The sequence below is a fragment of the Muscardinus avellanarius genome, assembly GCF_963383645.1.
Source record: "Muscardinus avellanarius genome assembly, chromosome: 12".
Taxonomy (NCBI): Eukaryota; Metazoa; Chordata; class Mammalia; order Rodentia; family Gliridae; genus Muscardinus; species Muscardinus avellanarius.
Window position 1 is genome coordinate 106,380,910 of NC_137798.1, and position 21,115 is coordinate 106,402,024.

The following is a 21,115-nucleotide window of genomic DNA, read 5'->3' on the forward strand; positions in this document are numbered from 1 at the left end:
AAAAAAAAAAAGGAAAAAGAGAATGGTCTGTGTAGAATAAGAAGAGAATGCTCCTCCCCCTCAAGACAGCTGGTTTTGTGTGCAGAACCATCCCACGCTGGGAAAAGTGACACATGTTTATTTATTTTGAAGGTTTAATTTTATGGTTGTCAGGAATGCAGTAATTAAACTTACTTTCTCTAACATATAATATGTAGATTTTAAGATAAGTGCTATTACGTTCTCCATATGAGCTGACTCATCGGTTAAAATCCATTATATACTCTTTGGAACCTCTAATTGTGGGTCTTTTTGGTTAGATTTGACATTTGGTCGATGATACTTGGCTTAGTGAAGAACTAACAGTTTTTCCTATTTTTCTGTGCTTGTAAAATATTTTAATGTTAATAATCTAGGATAAGAGATAATGGGACAGTGAGAATAGCAACTTGTGAGCTTGCTGTGTTTCTCATTCCGCTGCTGGCCTCATCCTGTCGTGTAGCAGTTTGCTTCTGCCAGTGACCACGAGGCCCCTCCTGCCGCTGTGCTGCTAGCAGGAGCTGAGGAGCCGCATGCACATCGGCCGAGTGTTTCTGCTCCCGTCACCCTGGGGTGCTTATGCAGAGGCAGGGCTGCGCCTGTGCTGGGCTGCTTCAGGCAGTGGCCTGAAAACGTCAGGTGGTGTTTGTGGCACGCGGAGAGTGGCCCTAGTTTAGACAGTGTGGTGAGGGCTTGCGGCATTCTTTTTGTCCTTGTGAAATTTCTTTAAGTAACAACCTTCAAAATGCATATGATCAAGTTATTTAAAGCGCATCAGTATTGTTAGAGCAACAAGGTTCATTTAGCAGCAAAGCGAACCAGGGCTTCAGGTCTCTTAGCCAAAATGATGTATGTTACTGTCTTCCTGAAAGAATCAGGGTCGCCGTCCCCCTTGGGTGTCTCTTCCTGAAGCCTCTCACTCTCCCCAAGCCCAACTGGGCTGCTTGCTTGTCCCTCGGCACCTGCTGCCTTGTCCTCACTCACAAGGGTGAGTGTGAAGGAGTGTGCTCTGGAGGCCTCCACACAGACTGGCATCAGTGACCATCTGGATGTGTGCGGTGCGAGAGTGGAAAGCCAGCAAATCTCTGTTGTAGTGAGTGAGCTTGTCAGCGGTTGGGGTGGGCTGCTGCAGGGCCTAGGAGGCAGTGTAGGGCAGGATTTAGGAACGTACCGAGCCTGGCTATGAGCACTGTAGGAGGGGCGCTGTTTCCCAAGCCGTTAAGCTTTGACATTATAGATAGCAAATCTGACCTCTCTATGAAAATATTTATTTATTTATTTATTTATTTATTTATTTTTTGTGGTACTGGGATTGAGCTCGGGGCATTCTACCTCTAAGCTACACCTCTGGCTTTATTTATTTATTTATTTATTTATTTATTTGGTGGTGCTGGGGTTCCTGGAAGCCCTTCTACCTCCGGGCTATACTCCCAGACCTATTTTTACATTTTTATTTGGAAACAGGGTCTCCTAAGCCAGCGCGCGTGGCTGGCTTCGAACCTGCGCGGTCCTCCTGTCTCTGCCCCCCAAGCGCGGGGATGACAAGCGTGCCCACCACGCCCGGCCTATTTCATTTATTTTGAGACAGGGTCTTGCTCGGTTGATGAGAGTCTCACTACTTGCTGAGGCTGTCCTTGAACTTACAATTCTCCTATCTTAGCCTCCAAAGTACTGGACTTACAGGCATGTGCTACCATGTCCGTGTCTATTATTTACTGTTATTATTTTTGTGTTGTGCTGGGACTGAACCCATAGATGTCTGAGCTATACCCCAAATCTGTTTTATTTTTTGAAATTGGGTCTCACTAGATTGCTGAGAGTCTTACGAAGTTCTTGAAGTCGGCCTCAAACCTGTGATCCTCCTGTCACATCCTCCCAAGTACTGGGATTAAGTGTCCTGTACCACCATGCCCCAATCTGACTGTGACGCTGGGAATGAATAGTATCTGTGTGACATACCTCTAGTCCCAGTATCTAGGAGGCTGAGACAGGAGGATTGCAGGTTTGAGTCCAGCGATGGCAGCTTAGCAAGGCCCTTAGCAACTTAATGAGACCCAGTTTAAAATAATAATAATAATAAAAGTACGACTGGAGGGGTAGCTTGGGGGTATAATGCCCCTAGGTTAAATTCTTAGTACTGCAAACAAAGAAAAACCCTCCAAAATATAAATATGGGAAAATAGGAGTCTAGGCTATGACAAAGTGGAAGAATGCTTATCTTGCATGTTTAAGCCCTTGGTTCCACCCCAGTATCACACACAAAAGGGCACACTTTAATTATGTGTTATGCAATCAATTTTAAAAGAAAATCTTGACTGTATATGTATCAGGCAGAGAGAAACTGTTGGGGCAGAAATGAAGGGCAGGGAGAAAGGAGAAGGGGTCTCTGGAGGGAGGGAGGAGAGATTTGGGAGAGAGACAGGAAAGCTTAAGAGTTCGTGTTGCCTGTAATCCACGTACTGGGGGCTGAGATAGGAGAATCTGAGGTTCAAAGCCAGCCTCAGAACTTAGAGAGGACCCTGTTTCAAGATCTAAGAGGTAGAATGCTCCTGGGTTTGATCCTTAATACCACACACAAACAAATGTTTATGTATTTTGGAAATAAAATTTATTTCCCAATGAAAGCTTGCATTTCATGAATTTTGGCGTCTCATCGGTTTGCCAGATGATGGCAGAGGTTAAGGATTCTAAGGGCCGTCAGAGCGGCGCACATATTTGCAGGACATTGAAGAGGGAGGACCAGGCATTTCTCAGGCCTCTTTGAACAGCGAAGCCGCTCCTCCCCGCAGCTGTAGCTTGTAAGTTGTGTCTGTTGTTACTCTTGGTTTACGTTGGGAGCGCGGAGCGCGTGCTTACCCAAGGCGCACTCTCCTGAAATCTCCTTCTTAGCATTGTTTTTGCCACACTCACTGCTGGGACCCAGTAGACCTGGTGACCACAACTTAGAGGAAGGAAGATTTATTTGCTTACAGTTCTGGAAGTTTCAGAGGCTTGGGGACATGGAGGCCAGGTCATATCTGTAGCTCAGGAAGGGTAGAGGGAAGCAGAAGGCGCGGGCAGGGGGCTGGGGCCATGCCCAGAGACCAGCATGAGTGCACCCAGGTGGTCTGTCCACTAATCCATCAGTGGCTTAGCCACTGAGGACAGTAGAACCTTCACAAGTCAGCTGTATTACCTCCGAACATCAGTACAAGGGCTCTTCCAGGCACACTTTATATCCAAACCATAGCAGGTCCCATTTAATAAGCGATGCGGGTCATGTTTTGTAGGTTGTTTACCTTAGGAAGCAGTATAACCCACTGTGATGGAGGTATATGAATATGTTTTACTTTTTTTTGGTGGTACTGGAGTGGAACCCAGGGGCTTTTCCACCTTCAAGCTATACTCCCAGACCTACTTTATACTTTATTTGGAAACAGGGTCTCTCTAAGTTGCTGAGAGCCTCATTGAGTAGCTGAGGCTGGCTTCAAACTTGAGTGACCCTCCTGTCTCAGCCTCCCAAGCATGGGGATTACAACTGTGCGCCACCACGTCTGGCATATGAATATGTTTTAGCATGTTCTTTACGTCTACATTATTAATGGTGGGCTACTAAGGAAAGTTTCTTTTCTTTTTAAATCTTAAAGGAAGCTTCTAATGACCCTGCTGGAAATGTTAACCTGTAGAAAATATATTTTTGCCTTCATATGTATATACATATACCAACTAGATTAAACACTGGGCTGCTAATCTGTCTTTTTTCAGATAAGAGACAGCATTTGTGTTTGTTTGCTTTGTTTGGATACAGGTCCAAGGCCTCCTCTGGCTAAATTAAACAATGTGATATGCATCCCAGAGACAACTTACAAATATCCTGATTTGCCTATAAATCGATGTAAGGAAGAGGTAAAATGATTTTTGTTATAATGTTATTTTGCGGGTTGAATAATGCCTGAAACCCAGCACGGTTGGCTCACAGTGTGAAGGTCACCAGGTGAGCACACGGGCGTGCTGGGTTCTGAGGCAGCTGCGCAGGAGCCTGGCTCTGTGGGAATGTTGATGATGATGATGATGACTGTGCTGCTGCTTTTCCTTTGACCTCTGCTTAATATGCTTAACCTCTACCCTGACCTCTGCTTAATATGCTTAACCTCTACCCAAGTGGTCTACTGTTACCAGGCTTCTTACCTGGTCTTTCCTACCTCTCTAGGCCCTCCCTCACGGGCGGCGGCTGCTGCTGCTGCTGCTGCTGCTGCTGCTTTTTTTTTTTTTTGGTGGTACTGGGGGTCTTGGAAACTCTTCTACCTCTGGGCTACACTCCCAGACACACACACACACACACACACACACACACACACACACACACACAATTTATTTTATTTGGAAACAGGGTCACTTACGCCAGCACAGCTGGCTTCGAGCCTGTGCGATCCGCCTGTCTCCGCCTTCCAAGCGCGGGGATTACAAGTGTGCCCACCATGCCCAGCGTGGGCTTCTTATTTAAGAAGCTTACTCCGGGTCTCACTATAAAGAGCTGTACCCAGCGTCTCCGTTGGTTCCTCCAGTGCCCCTCTTTCTTTCTGTTGATTCATTTGATTAATCACCAGCATACCATTTTGTTATTGATATCAGGACAGATCTAGTAGGTTGGTTAAAACTCTGATTACTTGCATGTTATTTATTAAACATGGTTAAAGTAAGTGCATCGAAGCTGGGCATGCAGGCCCACGCTTGTAATCCCAGTACTTGCGAGTTTGAGACAGGAGGATCACAGTTCGCGGGCAGCCTCAGCTACTTCTTAGGGAGGGAGGCCCTTTTGCAACTCAGACTCTGTTTCAAAATAAATAAAAAATAGGGCTGTGGATGTAGCTCGGAGGTAAAATGCCCCTGGGTTCCATCCCTAGTACCATAAAAAAAAAAAAAAAGTAAATGCATTGAAGCCTTTACCAACTATACTAGAACAAAAGGTTGTTAGAGAAGCCGGGCGTGGTGGTGCACACTTGTAATCCCAGCATTTGGGAGGCTGAGACAGAGGGTCCGGGTTTGCGGACAGCCTCAGCTACTCAGTGAGGCCCTTTGGTAAAAATAGGGCTGGGAGTGTAGCTTGGAGGTAGAATGCTCCTGGGTTCCATCCCCAGTACCAAAAATAAAAAGTTACAGATAAAATGAGAAATGTTCCCCCCCAAAAGAATTTTTTTTGTCCAAAGGTTGAATTGTGCAACTTTTATAAAACAGACATACTTTATTATTTTTTAAAGGCTAGTATCCAGATTTGTATTCCTTGACCATATCAACTGCTGGAAGGATAAGAGAGTTTAAATAACTTTAGGATAGATGTGGGCAAATGATGGGGGAGGAATGATTGAAGTTTAGACTATGCCATATAACCTAAGCGGAAAAATGTAGGTTAATTGTTTAAAATTTCATTTAAAAAACTTAAATGAAGCCGAGCGTGGTGGCGCACGCTTGTAATCCCCGCGCTTGGGAGGCGGAGACAGGAGGATCACACAGGTTCGAAGCCAGCCTCAGCTACTTAGTGAGGCTCTCAGCAACTTAGTGAGACCTGGCTTCCAAATAAAATACAAGATGGGTCTGGGAGTGTAGCCCGGAGGTAGAAAGCCTCTGGGTTCCACCCACAGTACCACCAAAAAAACAAAAAAACAAAAAAACAAACCAAACAAACTTAAATGAAATTTTAATATCACTTGAGTATACTTTAACAGCTCAGTTATGTTTTTCAGTAGAATACATGCAGATTCATTACATAATTTTAAAATAATAGTTTAGACTTAACTATAGAAATGTGGGGCTGAGGGTGGATCTGAGGCTCATGTATGAAGCCCTGAGATCTATCCCCGGCACCATAAAACAAGTCCAAACCAAAAAAAGAACCATAGAAATCTAGTTTTGTGTTACCAGTTTACTCCCCCAGCCCAATTTTTTATTCTTTATTTTGAAACAGAATCTCACTGAGTTTCAAAGGCCTCACTAAGTAACAGCTGAGGCTGTCTGCCAACCCTGATCCTGGGGTTTAGCTCAGAGGTAGAATGCCCCTGGGTTCCATCCCTAGTACCACAAAAAACCAAACCAAAACAAAAACCCAATAATCTTGTGAGTATTCTTGGTAAGAGTTTTTTAAAACACCTTGTCTTTATTTTATTTTATTTTATTGCAGTACTGGAGGTGGAACCCAGGGACATTCCACCTCTGAGCTATACCCAAGCCCTATTTTTTTATTCCTTTTTTTTTGGTGGTACTGGGGTTCCTGGAAATCCTTCTACCTGTGGGCTACACTCTCAGACCTATTTTATATATTTTTTTATATTTGGAAACAGTCTCTTAAGCCAGTGTGGCTTCGAACCTGCGCTATCCTCCTATCTCCACCTCCCAAGCACAGGGATTACAAGCATGCACCACCATGCCCATCTTATTCTTTATTTTAAAACAGGGTCTCACTGAGTTGCAAAGGGTCTCACTAAGTAGCTGAGGCTGTCCACCAACCTGGATCCTCACATCTCAGCCTCTCAAATGCTGGGATTATGAGCATGTGCCTGTATTTTCTTTTTCTTTTTTCTTTTCTTTTCTTTTACTTTTTTTTTTTTTTGCGGTACTGGGGATGGAACCCAGGGGCGGTCTACCTCCGAGCTACAGCCTCAGCCGTATTTATTTTCTTCTTTCTTTCTCTTTCTTTTCTCTTTCTTTTCTCTTCTCTTCTCTTTTCTTTTGTTTCTTTTGGTGGTACTGGTGTTCCTGGAAACCCTTCTATCTTTGGGTTATACTCCCAGACCTATTTTATATATTTTTTATATTTGGAAACGGTCTCTTAAGCCAGAGAGGCTGGCTTGGAACCAGTGCGATCCTCCTGTCTCCGTCTCCCAAGCTTGGGGATTACAAGTGTGCATCACCACGCCCGGCTTTTTCTTCTTTCTTTGAAACAGAGTCTCACTGAGTTGCCAATGGCCTCACTAAGTAGCTGAGGCTGTCCTTGAACCGTGATCCTCCTGTCTCAGCCTCCCAAATGCTGGGATTACAAGCATGCGCCATCATGGCCGGCTTTGTATTTTCATTTTTATAGAAAAAAAATCGAGACCTAGAGAACTGAAGTTCCTTGGTCTGGTTTCTCTAGCTATTAACTGTTATGAGCGCAGGGGTAGTAGAATTGGGTTAAAAGTGGCAACACTTCAGCCTTCTTACTGTCTTTTGTGATGTTTTAATGGTTAACTAATAATTTAAAGGAAGATAACCCTGAAAGTCTTCTCGTATAGACGATGATCTCCATTGTTGTCTCTTTCGTGCTCCCTTTGAAAGTCTTTTTAAAATTCCAGGTTGTTTCTTTGATAGAGAGCAGTTCTGTGGTAATTATCCATGGTGCCACAGGCAGCGGCAAGAGCACGCAGCTCCCGCAGTACATCTTGGACCACCATCTTCAGCACTCCTCCTACTGCAACATCGTGGTTACCCAGCCACGCAAAATCGGGGCCAGCAGCATTGCCAGGTGGATCAGCAAAGAGCGCGCCTGGACGCTCGGTGGCTTGGTGGGCTATCAGGTGAGCCTGTGAGAGAAAGCCAGCCTTCCCTATCAAGTTTCTGTTCTTGTAAGTTGCTGATAGTACATGAATATTTTCCACTGGAAATGAAGCCGCTTTACATAGAGAGGAGAACTGTGCCATAATTTAAAATAGAGCAAAACTGAAAATTTTTTTTTGGTACTGGGGATGGAAGCCAGGGGGCATTCTACCTCCAAGCTATGTATCCAGATCTATCTTTTATTCCTTATTTTGAAACAGGGCCTCACTAAGTAACTGAGGCTGGCTGCAAACCTGCAATCCTCTTGTCTCAGCCTTTCGAGTAACTAGGATTACAAGCATACCACTATGCCCAGCAAAACTGAATTTTATGAAAATAATTTTTAAGCCGGGCATGGTGGCGCATGCTTGTAATCCCAGCATTTGGGAGGCTGAGACAGGAGGATTGCGGTTCGCGGACAGCCCCAGCTACTATTAGTAAGGCTCTTTGCAACTCAGTGAGACCCTGTTTCAAAATAAAGAATAAATAAAAGGGTTGGGGTTGATGCTCGGAGGTAAAATGCCCCTGGGTTCCATCCCCAGTAGCACAAGAAAAAAAAAAAAATCTTTCCAGTTGAATAGAGGTAAGAATTCTTAGTCTCATGACATATGCACATTTATATGTAAATATATGTAAATGGCATGACTACATATATTTATTTTGTGTGGATGTGGTGTGGGAGTTGAATAATTGGACCCAGGGGCATTCTACTTCTGAGATACACATCCTTAGCTCTTCATCCCTATTTTATTTTGCAAGAGTCTCATTAAGTTGTTGAGGGCCTCTCTATCTATGTTCCTGAGGCTGGCCTTGGACCTTTGGTCCTTCTATCTCAGCCTCCCAAGTACTGGAATTACAAGTGTGTGTCACCATGCCTGGCTTGGTTTTTACAATTTTATCCTTTTAATTATACCATTGTTGTAGTCTGAAAAGCTGCTTTATATGCAGTGGTCATAGCACAAAAATGTTTTAGGTAGTATGACTAGATAAGCTACCCTCACACAAAAGGGAAGAAAAATCAACTTGAGGACTTGACATTTAATTTGGATCCTGTTTATTTTCTAAAATAAATAACTTTTGAGCCGGGCGTAGTGGCACACACTTGTAATCCCAGCATTCGGGAGGCTGAGACCGGAGGAGGTCAGATACCCCTGGGTTCAAACCCCAGACCCGCAAAAAACAAAACAAAAAACACCAAAACCTTTTGATTCCTTTTTTTACCTGTCTCATAAAATGGACATATCCTCTTTTGGTATATCCAAGTACCAAAAAGTGGGAATCATTTAAGCCTAGATTTTTCTCTCTTGTTTTTCCTACAATTTTAGGTAGGACTAGAAAAAGTGGCAACTGAAGACACCAGGTTGATTTACATGACAACTGGCGTCCTGCTTCAGAAAATAGTGAGCACCAAGAGTCTGGTGGAGTTCACACACATCTTCATCGATGAAGTGAGTGCTCTGCCCTGCCTGCTGCTGTAGGCGCGGCCCTGCCCTCTCTGTAAATGCAGAGTGTCTGTTTTTATTCTTTGTCCTAAAATGTGGGTGGCAAGTTGAGGACCAGAAACGGATTTCTTGTTTAGAGCAGGTATTGGCAGCCTGGGGATTAGGGCTGGCACCACCTTTTGAAGGGGTTCCCTGGGGTGGTTTTCCTCCCTTCTACCACAGTCTATGGGGCTCTGGCTGCAGAGGCGGAGACCATGTGAGCCAGAGCTAGGGACGCTCGCTGCTCACCCGCTGCAGAGAGCTGCCAACCAGCTAAGATAGCTGCAGAACTTCGTGGTGTTTTCAGCTACTGCATGGGGACCCGCTGCCTGGTAAATCAAGGACAGAATCTTTTTAAACATTTGGACTAGGGATATACCTCGGTGGCGTATAGTTCAGAGGTAAAATGCCCCCTGGGTTCAATCCCCAGCAAAACACACACACACACACACACACACACACACACACACACACACACAACTGATCTCTTTACCTTATGACAAAAGAAAAAAACAAACTTCTAACAATGAAGTACCATGAACCTTACTTGTTCTTGCGCCTGCCTTAGCTTTTTTATGTGCTTTCCCCGTATTCTCTGGACTTTTCTAGTGAGAAGGAATATTTAATTGATGTCATTTATGTTTCTGTCAACACTTAAACAAGGTAGTTGTGCTACATCAACTTTCCCAGGAGCTTTGGAAATGTCTCTACCTCAGACTTTATGTTTACCCTTATCAGCGATTCTGGCCTGAGATATTCAACTCCTTTGAGAGGGGCACTGGTAGCACCACAGGATTGTGGAAGGTTGTGAGGCGGGGCTGGGTGCTCAGAGGAGGGGCAGTCTGACCATTTGGGCAGCTGTTGAGCATGAGGTCTTGCCACTCTTGAAGTGTGTGTGATCATTAAGAAGAGCTAAGTAGCTGGGCATGGTGGTGCACGCTTATAATCTCAGTACTTGGGAAGCGGAGACAGGAGGATCCCAGTTCACAGACAGTGTTGCTACTCAGTGAGGCCCTCTGAAACTTGGTGAGACCCTGTTTTAAAATAAGGAATAAAAAATAGGGCTGAGGGTATAGTTCTGAGGTAAAAGGCCCCTGGGTTTAATTCTCAGTACAGAAAACAACAACAGCAACAAAAAAGCCAGGTGTAGTGGTGCACGATTGCAATCCCAGTGTTTGGGAGGCTGAGACTGGAGTATCGTGGTTTGTGGGCAGCCTCAGCTACTTAGGCCCTGTTTCAAAAATAAAGAATAAAAAATAGGGTGGGGGTGTAGCTCAAAGGTTGAATGCCCCTGGGTTCCATCCCCAGTACTGGGAAAAAAAAAAAAAAAAAAAAAAGAATAGCCAAGACAGGCGTGGTGGTGCCCACTTGTAATGCCAGTGTTTGGGAGGCTGAGACAGGAGGATCGCAGTTCATGGACAGCCTCAGCTACTTAGTGAGGCCCTTTGCAACTCAGTGAGACCCTGTTTCAAGAAAAAGAATAAAAAATAGGGCTGAGAGTATAGCTCAGAGGTAGAATGCCTCTGGGTTCAATCTCCATTACTGCAAAAATGAAGAAAGAAAGAACGGAAGAAAAAAAAAAAAAAGCTCTGGGGGTGTAGCTCGAAGGTAGAATGCCCAAGAATAGCCAAAATAGCCAAGTGCACCATGGGTAAGGCTGTCAGCGCTGTGACCTTGTGCACAGTTACTTGGTTTTACAGCACTTGCAGGTTTGGGCTGTAGGAGAAGTTGGAAAATGATCTGTGTTCTTCCAAAATACTGTCACAGTGTGATTCAGTTTTTCTTTATCCTTGGCAGTTTCAAGGATGTTTAGGTAGAGATTAAACTAAAACTTAGTAGACTGTATGCTGAAAGGTGTGAGAAAGCTTACAGTGGTTGTCATGTATTGAGCCTGTTACCATCACTGAGTCCATTTACATAGAAGACCACCAGGGGCAAATGGGGTTGCTGGCTTCACTGTGGAGTCTACTCCACAGCCCCGGTGCTGACGCTTTCTGTTTCCTGTCTGCCATCTTGCTAACTAAGTCACTTCGCACACGCTGGTGAGTGGCAGAGACCAGCGCCTCCACGGTACATCAGTGACATCAGTGGCCGCCGTCGGGGCAGGGCTGGGAGCCACGTGGCCACCCCACCGCAACACTGCCTGCTTGAGCACAGGCGAGCTGGTGCCTGGAATGGGTGCAGTGAATGCCCCTGAAATTCCAGGTGGGGTAGTGTCCTCACATTCTCTGGGATGATTTGCATTTCAAGAGAGATAAGAGCTGACTAACAACAAATCTCCATTACCAAAAAATCAGCGCCTTTCAAAGCCAGAAAACAACATCACCAGAGAAACAAAAAAAATCACCAGGCTCCAGAGAGAAAGTGGACTGAGAACAGAGCCACAGAGGAGATCCTCACGCCCGAGGACGCGGCTTCATGCCCGAGGACGCGGCAGCAGCGCCATACTGCCGGCAGCACCAGCAAATTCACGGGACGGCCACAGCAAGCAGAGGGGAGCCCCTATGGAACAGCCAGCGGGATTTCTCGGCGCAGAGGGCATCTAAAGCTCCCAGTGGCTGAGCTCAGCACACGCTGCAGGGATTCAGAGTGGAAATCAAAACCAAGAAAAAAACGCCAGCCCCATAGCCGAGGGCGTAGCAGCGGCGCCATATTGCCACCGGCAGCAACAGCACCGAATTCACCGAATTCAGTACAGCTACATCTGCGTACTCAAGAACAGTGAGTCAAATTGCGGGCCACAGCGGAGAAATCCCAGTACTGTACTCACTGGGACTTGACCCAGTGGGAGAGGGGCGGTGGCAGTGATATCACACCATAGGAGAACGTGCAACCTGGCACCCCCCACAGTCTAAAGCAGCCTCTATCGACTCTCTGGGTCGGAGACTTTGTGATACAACCCAGTAAAGGAGTAGTGGGGTATAAGATACTACTGACTCGAGATCCAGAGCACCTTAAGTGAAGTCATAGTGACCCAAGGGAAGAGACCAGAGAAGGCACAAACCTCTGAAATCATGGGAAAGAGGAATAATACTGGAGCAATGAATGCTCACAACCCCACAACATCAGAACCCGATAAAACAGAAAATCAGAGATTTCTAGAAGATCAAATCAGGAAAATAACTGTAGAAATAATAGAGGTGCTTCGAAAAGAACTCAGAGAGAGCCAAAAAGAGATAAAGGATGCAATTAATGAAGTAAAGGCCTCAATTCAAAGCACAAACAACCAATTAGAACACATGGAGAACAGAATCTCGCTCTTAGAAGATGATCATTCCAAAAATGAGCACATAGTTTCTAATCTAGAAAAAAATATCCGACAGCAGGAATCTGATATTGAAGAAATATGGGCCCATTTTAAGAGAGCTAACTTAAGAATAATTGGAATAGAGGAGGGAAAAGAAAGTGAAACCAAAGGGATCAACAATCTCTTCAAGGAAGTAATAGCAGAAAATTTTCCAGACATAGAGCAAGAGGTCGATACGCAGGTCCAGGAAACATATAGAACTCCCTTTAGACAGGATCGGAGAAGAGGATCCCCACGCCACATAATTGTCAAAATGACCAATGTGGAAGCCAAGCAGAGAATCTTAAAGGCAACAAAAGCAAAGGGACAAGTGACATTCAGAGGCAAACCAATTAGAATCACTCCAGACTTCCCAAACCAAGTTATGAGAGCCAGAAGGGCTTGGAGTAACATATTCCAAACTCTGAAAGAAAACAACTTCCAGCCAAAAATTTCCTACCCAGCAAAACTTTCTATCAAATTAGATGGAGAAATAAGAAGCTTCCATGACAAACAGAAACTGAAGGAATTTATGTCTTCAAAACCAGCGCTAGAGAAAATACTCAAAGAGATTAACTACAAAGAAGAAATAGGTAACACACATCAGAACTAGAGAAACATGACTTTCCATCCAACAGACAACTAAGATTGGTTATCTGTGGAGATTCATTATTTATGTTAGTCTTTTACCTATCTCTAAAGGGTATTGTTTGCCTTTATTGTTGTTAATTTTTAGGATTTCTAGTTGGAATATTAATATACCTTCAGATATAGCATTTGGAAATATTTTATCCCATTCTATTAGTAACTGTTAACTCTGTTTACATTGTCTTTGGATATACAATATGTTTTTTATTTTTTAGGGAGTTTGTATACTCTTCTGTTGCCTGTGCCATTGAAATCATAACCAAGAAATCACTGCCAATTTCAATGTTGTGAGGTTTAATGACCCAGATTTTCTCCTAAAAGTTTATAGTCTTAAGATTTATATTTAGGTCTTTTATCTAGTTTGAGTTAATACTTGTATATGGGATTAGGTAAGGGTCCAATTTTATTCTTTTCCATGTAATTATTATTTTTCAACAATATTTAGTTAAAAGATTATTATTCCCACCACCAAATGTTCGTGGAAACCTTGTCAAAAATAACTTGACAATATAGGGAAGAATTTAGCTCTAGGCTTTTATTTAACTCCAATGGTTTATATATCTGCCTTTAGAATAGTACTACACTGTTTCAATTATTGTAGCTTTATATGGTTTGATATCAGAAAATATACATCTTCTAGCTTTGTTCTTTTTCAAGATCGTTGTGGGTACCTAGAGTCCATATTCCATATTAGGATAGATTTTTTTTCTGAAAAATAAATATATAAATATATGATAGTTTCACCTAAAAAATAGAAAAAATAGATTCTCTGGTAAGAAAGAAAGCAAAAAGAAATATTGAAATGTTATCTTTAAGTCATCAAAAGCTTGGTATCAGACAAATGAAACTGTTATGTGAGATTATCATTTTTAATTTTTGATAAATTGCTATAATACTAGATGTCAACCACTAAGCCAAGCATGGGAGGGAGGGATAGGGAGAGAATGGGGTGGGGATCGGGTGGGGGCTGACTGGGCAATGTGTGCATGTATGTCTACAAAAGTATGTATCCCACTATGATGTATGAATACAGTGCACCAATTAAAAATTAAAAAATAAATAAATAAAATAACAAAAAAAAAAAAGAGAGATAAGAGCTAAAGCTAAAGATGGACAAGCAGCTTAAGAAGGAGGGATAATAGTTTTAGCTTTCCAGCTCTCACAGAATAATCCAGCTCCAGGCAGATCATTCATCAGTGAGCAGTTACGTACCTGCTGTGAAAGACAGGACTCATTGGGTACCTGTAAAGACAAGAAAGTGTCCCAGGCATGGTGGTGCATGCCTGTAATCCTAGTACTTGGGAGGTTCTTGCGAGACAGAATTGTAGGTTCAAGACAAGCCTCGGTAACTCAGCAAGACACGGTTTCCAATTAAAAAAAAATAAAATAGGCCTAGGGTGTAGGCTGGAGGTAGAAGGCTTGTGCCCTCCGTGCCTTACCTGCCTGGGTTCCACCCCCAGTCACTCACACATGCACACACACACACCCCTTGCCTGCCTGGGGTGAGGGGTGTGTTTGTACTACGGGGAGCAAGGCCTGGGGCAGGGAGGGACCTGGGGTTATGGAGGTAGGCTGGGTGGTATGGGGTGAGAGGGGCAGGCCTGGAGGACCAGAGAAGAATGGGGTGTAGATCAGGAGAGGCTGCCATGCTAGAGCAGCGGTTGGACCTAGAGGCGGGGAAGAGGTGAACTAGACACCAGACGCCTTGTGCTGCTGACCTCTTTTTCTCCGCACCTTCCTCTGAATGTCCTCAGGGCCAGTGCGGCCCACAGCCAGGCCTGGAGCAGTGCATGCTGGCCGCCTACTAGAGGAGAGGGCTCTCTGCTTCAGGCATGGTGGCTGCCTCTCCACTTTTTGGTGGTACTGAGGGTGGAACCCAGGAGCTTTCTACCTCCGGGCTACACTCCCAGGCCGATTTTATACTTTATTTGGAAACAGGGTCTCACTAAGCTGCTGAGAGCCTCACTAAGTAGCTGAGGCTGGCTTCCAGTCTGTGCGATCCTCCTGTCTCAGCCTCCCAAGCGCAGGGATTACACGCGTGCACCACCACGCCCGCTCTGCTTCTCCATTTTGCAGACAGCTGCCTCCAGATAGGACCACAGTGTTCCCTGTGCACTGAGGTATCGTGACCAGGTGTAGAGTAACGGCTCTCCTAGAGAAAGGACTGTTTGGGCGAGGGCAGAGCAGCCTCCCCTTGGGTGGCTCGTCTGCACCCTCATCTCCGCAGTTCGGGAGGCGGCTGTGTGCTAGAGCACACTGTGTGCCAGTGCTTCTGAAGCTCTGCCTGCCGGCCTCGGATGTGCCCCGGCCTGGCTTGCCTGGTGTGGGGCTGGCCCTTGCCACCGTGAGCTGCAGTTGAGCATGTCGTGGAGCGCAGCCCTTGCCTCCCAGCCAGCGTTATACCTTCATATCTCTATCTCCATGCTTGCTGAAGTCACAGTGAGCTTGAGGTTCTGGCGGCAGATCTGCAGGGGTACAGTCTACTAGCCCAGTGGTGCTCTGTTCTTGGGAAAATGGGAATGTCATTGGTTGCCACGGTTGCTGAGAGGAAGGCGTTAAGTGGGTAGGGCTAGAGCTGCTCAGCTTGCTCTGCCTTGATGCCATCAGGCTCCAGAGAGCTCTCCGGGTCATGGTCACAGTGGCCTGCACAGTGGTGCTCGTGGCTCGTGGCTGGTGCTTTTTGCTTCCTCTTAGCCTATTGCTGCACCGAATGTGTGCCTCAGAGGGCAGTGAGGCTCCTCACTGAGTAGAAACAACTGGATTAGCTGCAGGCTCCTGGGGTGGGGGTGGGAGCTGGTCTCCTTTGTCTCCCCTCCGTCAGCAGGAACATTTGCTACTTGATGCCCCTTTTTTATATTTTGTAGGTACATGAGCGAACTGAAGAAATGGATTTCCTGCTGTTGGTAGTCCGGAAACTTTTAAGAACAAATTCACGTTTTGTGAAGGTAAATTTCTTTCAGGAGTAACAGAAATATTTAGGGTTAAGATGTATTGTTTAGGGTGGGCATGGTGGCGCACGCTTGTAATCCCTGCGCTTGGGAGGCGGAGACAGGAGGATCATCCGTGCAGGTTTGAAGCCAGGCCCTCACGGGCTGGCTTAAGAGACCCTGTTTCCAAATAAAAATATAAAAATAGGTCTGGGAGTGTAGCCCAGAGGTAGAAGGGCTTCCAGGAACCCCAGTACCACCAAAAAGAAAGAAAGAAAGAAAGAAAGAAAGAAAGAAAGAATTATTGTTTAGTTAGGTTGTTTCTTCATATTTTAACAGAAGCAGCTGGATCCAGTCTCTAAAATTCTTTGCATGTGTTGTGCCCCAGGTGTGCCAGGAAGCTGCGGAAGGGTATTCTCTTGTCATCCATCCCAGCACCACAGAGCAGACAAACAGCAAAAACCCTGGTGGGACCATCAAGTGGTGGGCAGGGGTCAGGGCCAGGATTGTGTCCATCCTCAGGGCCTCTCAGAACAGTCCTCTAGCCTCAGACACCTTTCTCAAAGTCAGTTCTGGTCAGTGTGTTTTGTTCAGTCAGTAATAGCAGTACATGCATACAGTCTTAATTTTTCTGCTCAGACTTCCATGTACAGGCTTTTCGGATTGCTGGGTACAGCAGGTGGCTAGCTGCCCACCTAGCTCCTGGGGACTGGGGAGTGCACACGGCTGATGTGCCGTGGAGCAGAGGTTCCTAAGGACATTCTCTCACGTTTAGTTTTTGGCAAAACCGGAGCCAGTCCACCCTGGTCTCCCTCGCTCGCTCTGCTCGGGGCTGCTCCTCGCATCTGCTGCAGAGCTGTTGTCTGGGCTGCCCCGGCCTCATGGGTTATGGTCAAAGGTTTCTGGATATTTTCTCTTCCTCTTTGCTGGTTTTGTTTTTTGGGAACACATTATCTAGTAACTTTCCAAAAATGGATTGGTTTCTGGATGCAAAATTTTTGTTTAGATAAATGGCTATGGTTTTGTTTTATTCGAGACAGGATTTCTCATTTGGTAAAATAATTTCAGAGAAATAGTGGAAGTACCTCTGTTCTTTAAACCACAGTAATTAGTGTAATGCATCTATTTAAAGTGTTGAAGGTTACTGTTGTAGCACAGACAAAGTGTCTCCTAAGGAGCTCAGCTTGCTTACTAATATGTGGAGTAGATAGAATTGAGTCACGAAGGCTGTAAGCCCAGAAGTTGATAAGTGCATTGTAATGGAGCTACCTGGGTGCTGCCTGCTAGGCTGGGGTGTGGTTGGGGAGGGGTCCCCGGGGTGCAGCCAAGTAGACTCCAGATGCGGCTCCCCTCCTCTCCTGCTCCCTGGCTTCCGGTCTCTGTGAGGTGATCCAGCCCACGTGCTCGCCCTCTCTCTGCTGCCTGCCGCCCTGCCCTGAGATCCTTATACTCGACCTCACGTGCACTGAGGCTGAAATCATAAGAAAATAAATCTTTCTGCTGGGTGTGGTGGTGCACGCTTGTAATCCCAGCATTTGGGAGGGTGGAGACCAGAGGATCGCTTTTCTTGGACAGCCTCAGCTACTTAGCGAGGCCCTTCGCAACTCAGTGAGATCCTGTTTCGAAAAATAAAAAGACTGAAAAATAGGACCAGGGGTGTAGCTCAGAGGTATCGTGCCCCTGGGTTCCATCCCCAGTACTGCAGAAAAACCCTAAATAACAACTTTCCCCTGAATCATGTGCTCAGTCTTTAGATAATAGCTGCAAGATGCTGGCCAGAACAGTTGTCAAATAGGAAGAAGCAGAACACAGGCCCGGGGTTTTAGGCATTCATTTCAGTGTTGTTATTCTTACTGTTTGTGTGTTTGAGTGGTCTCTCTTCTCTGCAGGTGATCTTGATGTCAGCTACCATCAACTGTAAGGAGTTTGCAGATTACTTTGCTGTTCCTGTTCAGAACAAGATGAATCCTGCATATGTTTTTGAAGTGGAAGGCAAGCCCCATTCGATTGAAGAATATTATCTTAATGATTTGGGACACATTTACCACGGTGGGGTATGTTGCGATGATTATTTCTTTTACCGTGAGTGAACTTGCATTCCCCACCTGTGCTCACAGGTGGTATTAGGACCTAAAGTCAGAGCAGGGATGGGGCGGGGCGCGGACAGGAGAGAGGTGGAAAGGGAACGCCTGGGTTTGTTGCTGTCACCGAGCACGACTCTCACTACGCACACCTCACACCTCCGTGAAAGCTACCAGGACGGCTTTAATACCTGTAATGTTGGAGCCGGGCGTGGTGGGCACGCTTGTAATCCCAGCATTCTGGAGGCTGAGACCGGAGGATCGCGGTTCGCCACAGACAGCCTCAGCTACCTAGTGGGGTCGTCCCCAACATAGTGAGACCCTGTTTCAAAATAAAGAATAAGAAATAGGGCTGGGGGTGTAGCTTGCAGGTCGAATGCCCCTGGGTTCCATCCCTGACCGCAAAAACAAACAAAGAAGCAAACCAACACAAGCTGTTGATGTTGAAACTTAAATGTCAGGTTTTGGTCAGTACGGTGTTACAGACTCACTTGGGGGTGGGAGTTAATCTTCTATGGAGTACAACTGTGATTAGGCTTCGTTTTTACTAGATGGATGTAAGCCTGGGTTGCAGTATGGCAGTGAAGAACTAGGACTGGGGGTGCATTTTCACAGAAGGCTGCAGTGGACTTGAAGTTGTTTAAGTGGGTGGCGCATTTAGAGGACTCAAAGTGAAAGCAGGCACGAGGTGTCTCCTTCCTGCTCCTGCTGGGACACAGCTCCGCGGTAGAGTGCTCGCTAGCACGCGTGAAGCCAAGTTGCCACCCAGAACACGTGGACGTCAAAGAACCTCGCACCTCTCCCTGCTCCGGTCTGCCTCCCCCAGCCCTTCCCAGAGGACGAGCACCCGCTGCTTCGCTCAGACTCCTCCACACACTGGGAGCGGTTCGCGTCTCCTTTTCACTGAAGCGGCGGCGTTCTGGGCTCACCTCGCTTTTCAGCCAGCTGTCCATGGATTTTCCTATCAGTGTGTAGTTTTCCTCATTTTCCCTTTAGACCCAGATGACGTTTCTTCATGTGGGTATGCAGTTCTTATTGAACTAATCTTCAGTGTTCTGGCCTTGTTCTATTTCTTGGCTCCGTTAAAATCTGGGAGAGAAAAGTTGATAGAGGAAAATAGGTTTATTCAAAATTGGCACCGAGGAATATAGATGAGACTTTTTCTGTCTCAAACATTTGTGTGCAGGGGAGGCGGTGGTGTTGGGCTTGACCAGCTTTAAGAGGAAAGGGAGGAGCTGGGCATGATGGCACACACCTACAAATCCCAGTACTCGGAGGCCGAGTGAGGGTTGCAGGTTCAAAGCTAGCTTCAGTAGCTTAGCAAGGCTCTCAGCAACTTAGTGAGACCCTGTTTCCAAATAAAAACAAAGTAGACCTGAAGGTGTGAGCCAGAGGAAGAATGCCCCTGGATTCAAACCCAGGATCACACAAACAAAGAGGGAGCAGAGTGGACAGAAGGTAGGCAGCATACATACATGGGCTCAGCTAGGCTGTGCTGGGTGGAAGCGTGTCACGGTCGGTCTCCTTGCACGTGCCTGGTCCCGGGGCAGCTTGTCATGTTCTCCTCTCGGCAGGAGGAGAACAGACGTGAAAGGCAGCTTCGAGGAAACTGTGTGAACTTTGCTTATTTATTTGCAGTACTGGGGTGGGACCCAGGGACATTGTACCTCCAGCTGCACCCCAGCCCTGCTTTGTTTTTATTTGGCTCACTCTGCTTTTCTAGAAAACCGCCTTCCTGGGGGCCTGGCATCTTCTGCTCCCTCCCGTAGCTCCCGCTGTTCCGCTCAGTGTCCTCGGCATCTTTTCTTACCTCTGTTTTTTTAAAGGGATAGATTTTTAAAATTTTATATATTTAGATAAATTAAATATAATATATATATTATATGGTGCATTGTAGTCCAACATCTCAATGGAATACAAGACTTGTGAGGATATCCAAGCACACATCACCCAATCAGCCTTTATCCAATCCCCATCCCATTCCCTCCCCCTCCCTCCATCCCATCTTGATTTAGTGATTGACTTTGATATATTTAAGTACATCCTGTGCTTTGAAGAGATTCCATCTTCCCCCTCCATCCCCTCAGATAGGTCACCTTGATTGCTCCTCCATAGGGCCCTTTCTTCCACTAGATTTCCTCCTATTACCCATTTTTTTTTTTTTTTTTTTTGCGTGTCTGGGGATGGAACCCAGGGGCATTTGACCTCCAGTCTATATCCCCTGCCCTATTTTTTTATTCTTTATTTTGAAACAGGGTCTCACTGAGTTGCAGAGGGCTCACTAAGAGCTGAGGCTGTGTGTGAACCGCGGTCCTCCGCTCTCAGCCTCCTGAATAATGCTGGGATGACAAGCGCGCCCCCACGCCCGGCTTATTACCCATTTCTTAAAAACACGGAACGCTTCCTGAACCTCCATGTCACCCTCGCACAGGTCCATGCTGCTCCTCTGTGCTGTCCCAGTTTTAGTATATGCGCTGCCACAGCGAGCACTGCATCTTTTATTTTTTATTTATTTATTTTTTTTGGTGGTACTGGGGTTCCTGGAAGCCCTTCTACCTCCGGCCTACACTCCCAGACCTATTTTTACATTTTTTTTATTTGGAAACAGGGTCTCCTAAGCCAGCGCGCACGGCTGGCTTCGAACCTGCGCGATCCTCCTGTCTCTGCCTCCCAAGCGCGGGGATTACAAGCGTGCGCCACCACGCCCGGCCGCACTGCATCTTTTATGTTCAACTTTGTGTTGTTTGTTGTGCTGGGGGTGGAACCCAGGGCATTCTACCTCTGACTACACCTCAGCCCTGCTTTTTATTCTTTACTTTGAAACAGGGTCTCACTAAGTTGCAGAGGGCCTCACTAGTAGCTGAGGCTGAGGCTGGTTTTGAACCTGTGAGCCTGCTGTCTCAGCCTCTGACGTACTGAGATTACAAGTGTGTGCCACCACACTCAGCTCAACTATTTTTTTGTTTACTGAAAAAACAACCTTAAAAAAGTACGTAAAGCTGGGTGTGGTGGTGCACGCTTGTAATCCCAGCATTCGGGAGGCTGAGACCGGAGGATCCCCTTTTGCAGACAGCCTTAGCTACTTAGTGAGGCCCTCTGCAACTTAGTGAGATCCTGTTTCAAAATAAA

General features: G+C 45.9%; 1 protein-coding gene across 2 annotated transcripts in view; it reads left to right on the top strand.

The window, feature by feature from the left end:
* The window catches only part of TDRD9 (tudor domain containing 9), a gene marked incomplete at both ends in the record, with an annotated part of 111,785 nt that overhangs the window by 23,767 nt on the left and 66,903 nt on the right, over window positions 1-21,115 (top strand). For both annotated transcript variants that reach the window (XM_080707823.1, XM_080707824.1), the window contains 5 exons: window positions 3,806-3,903; window positions 7,323-7,544; window positions 8,889-9,011; window positions 15,843-15,923; window positions 17,795-17,959. In XM_080707823.1, the coding sequence (XP_080563949.1) occupies window positions 3,806-3,903; window positions 7,323-7,544; window positions 8,889-9,011; window positions 15,843-15,923; window positions 17,795-17,959 (689 nt within the window). The remainder of the gene's footprint in view (window positions 1-3,805; window positions 3,904-7,322; window positions 7,545-8,888; window positions 9,012-15,842; window positions 15,924-17,794; window positions 17,960-21,115) is intronic.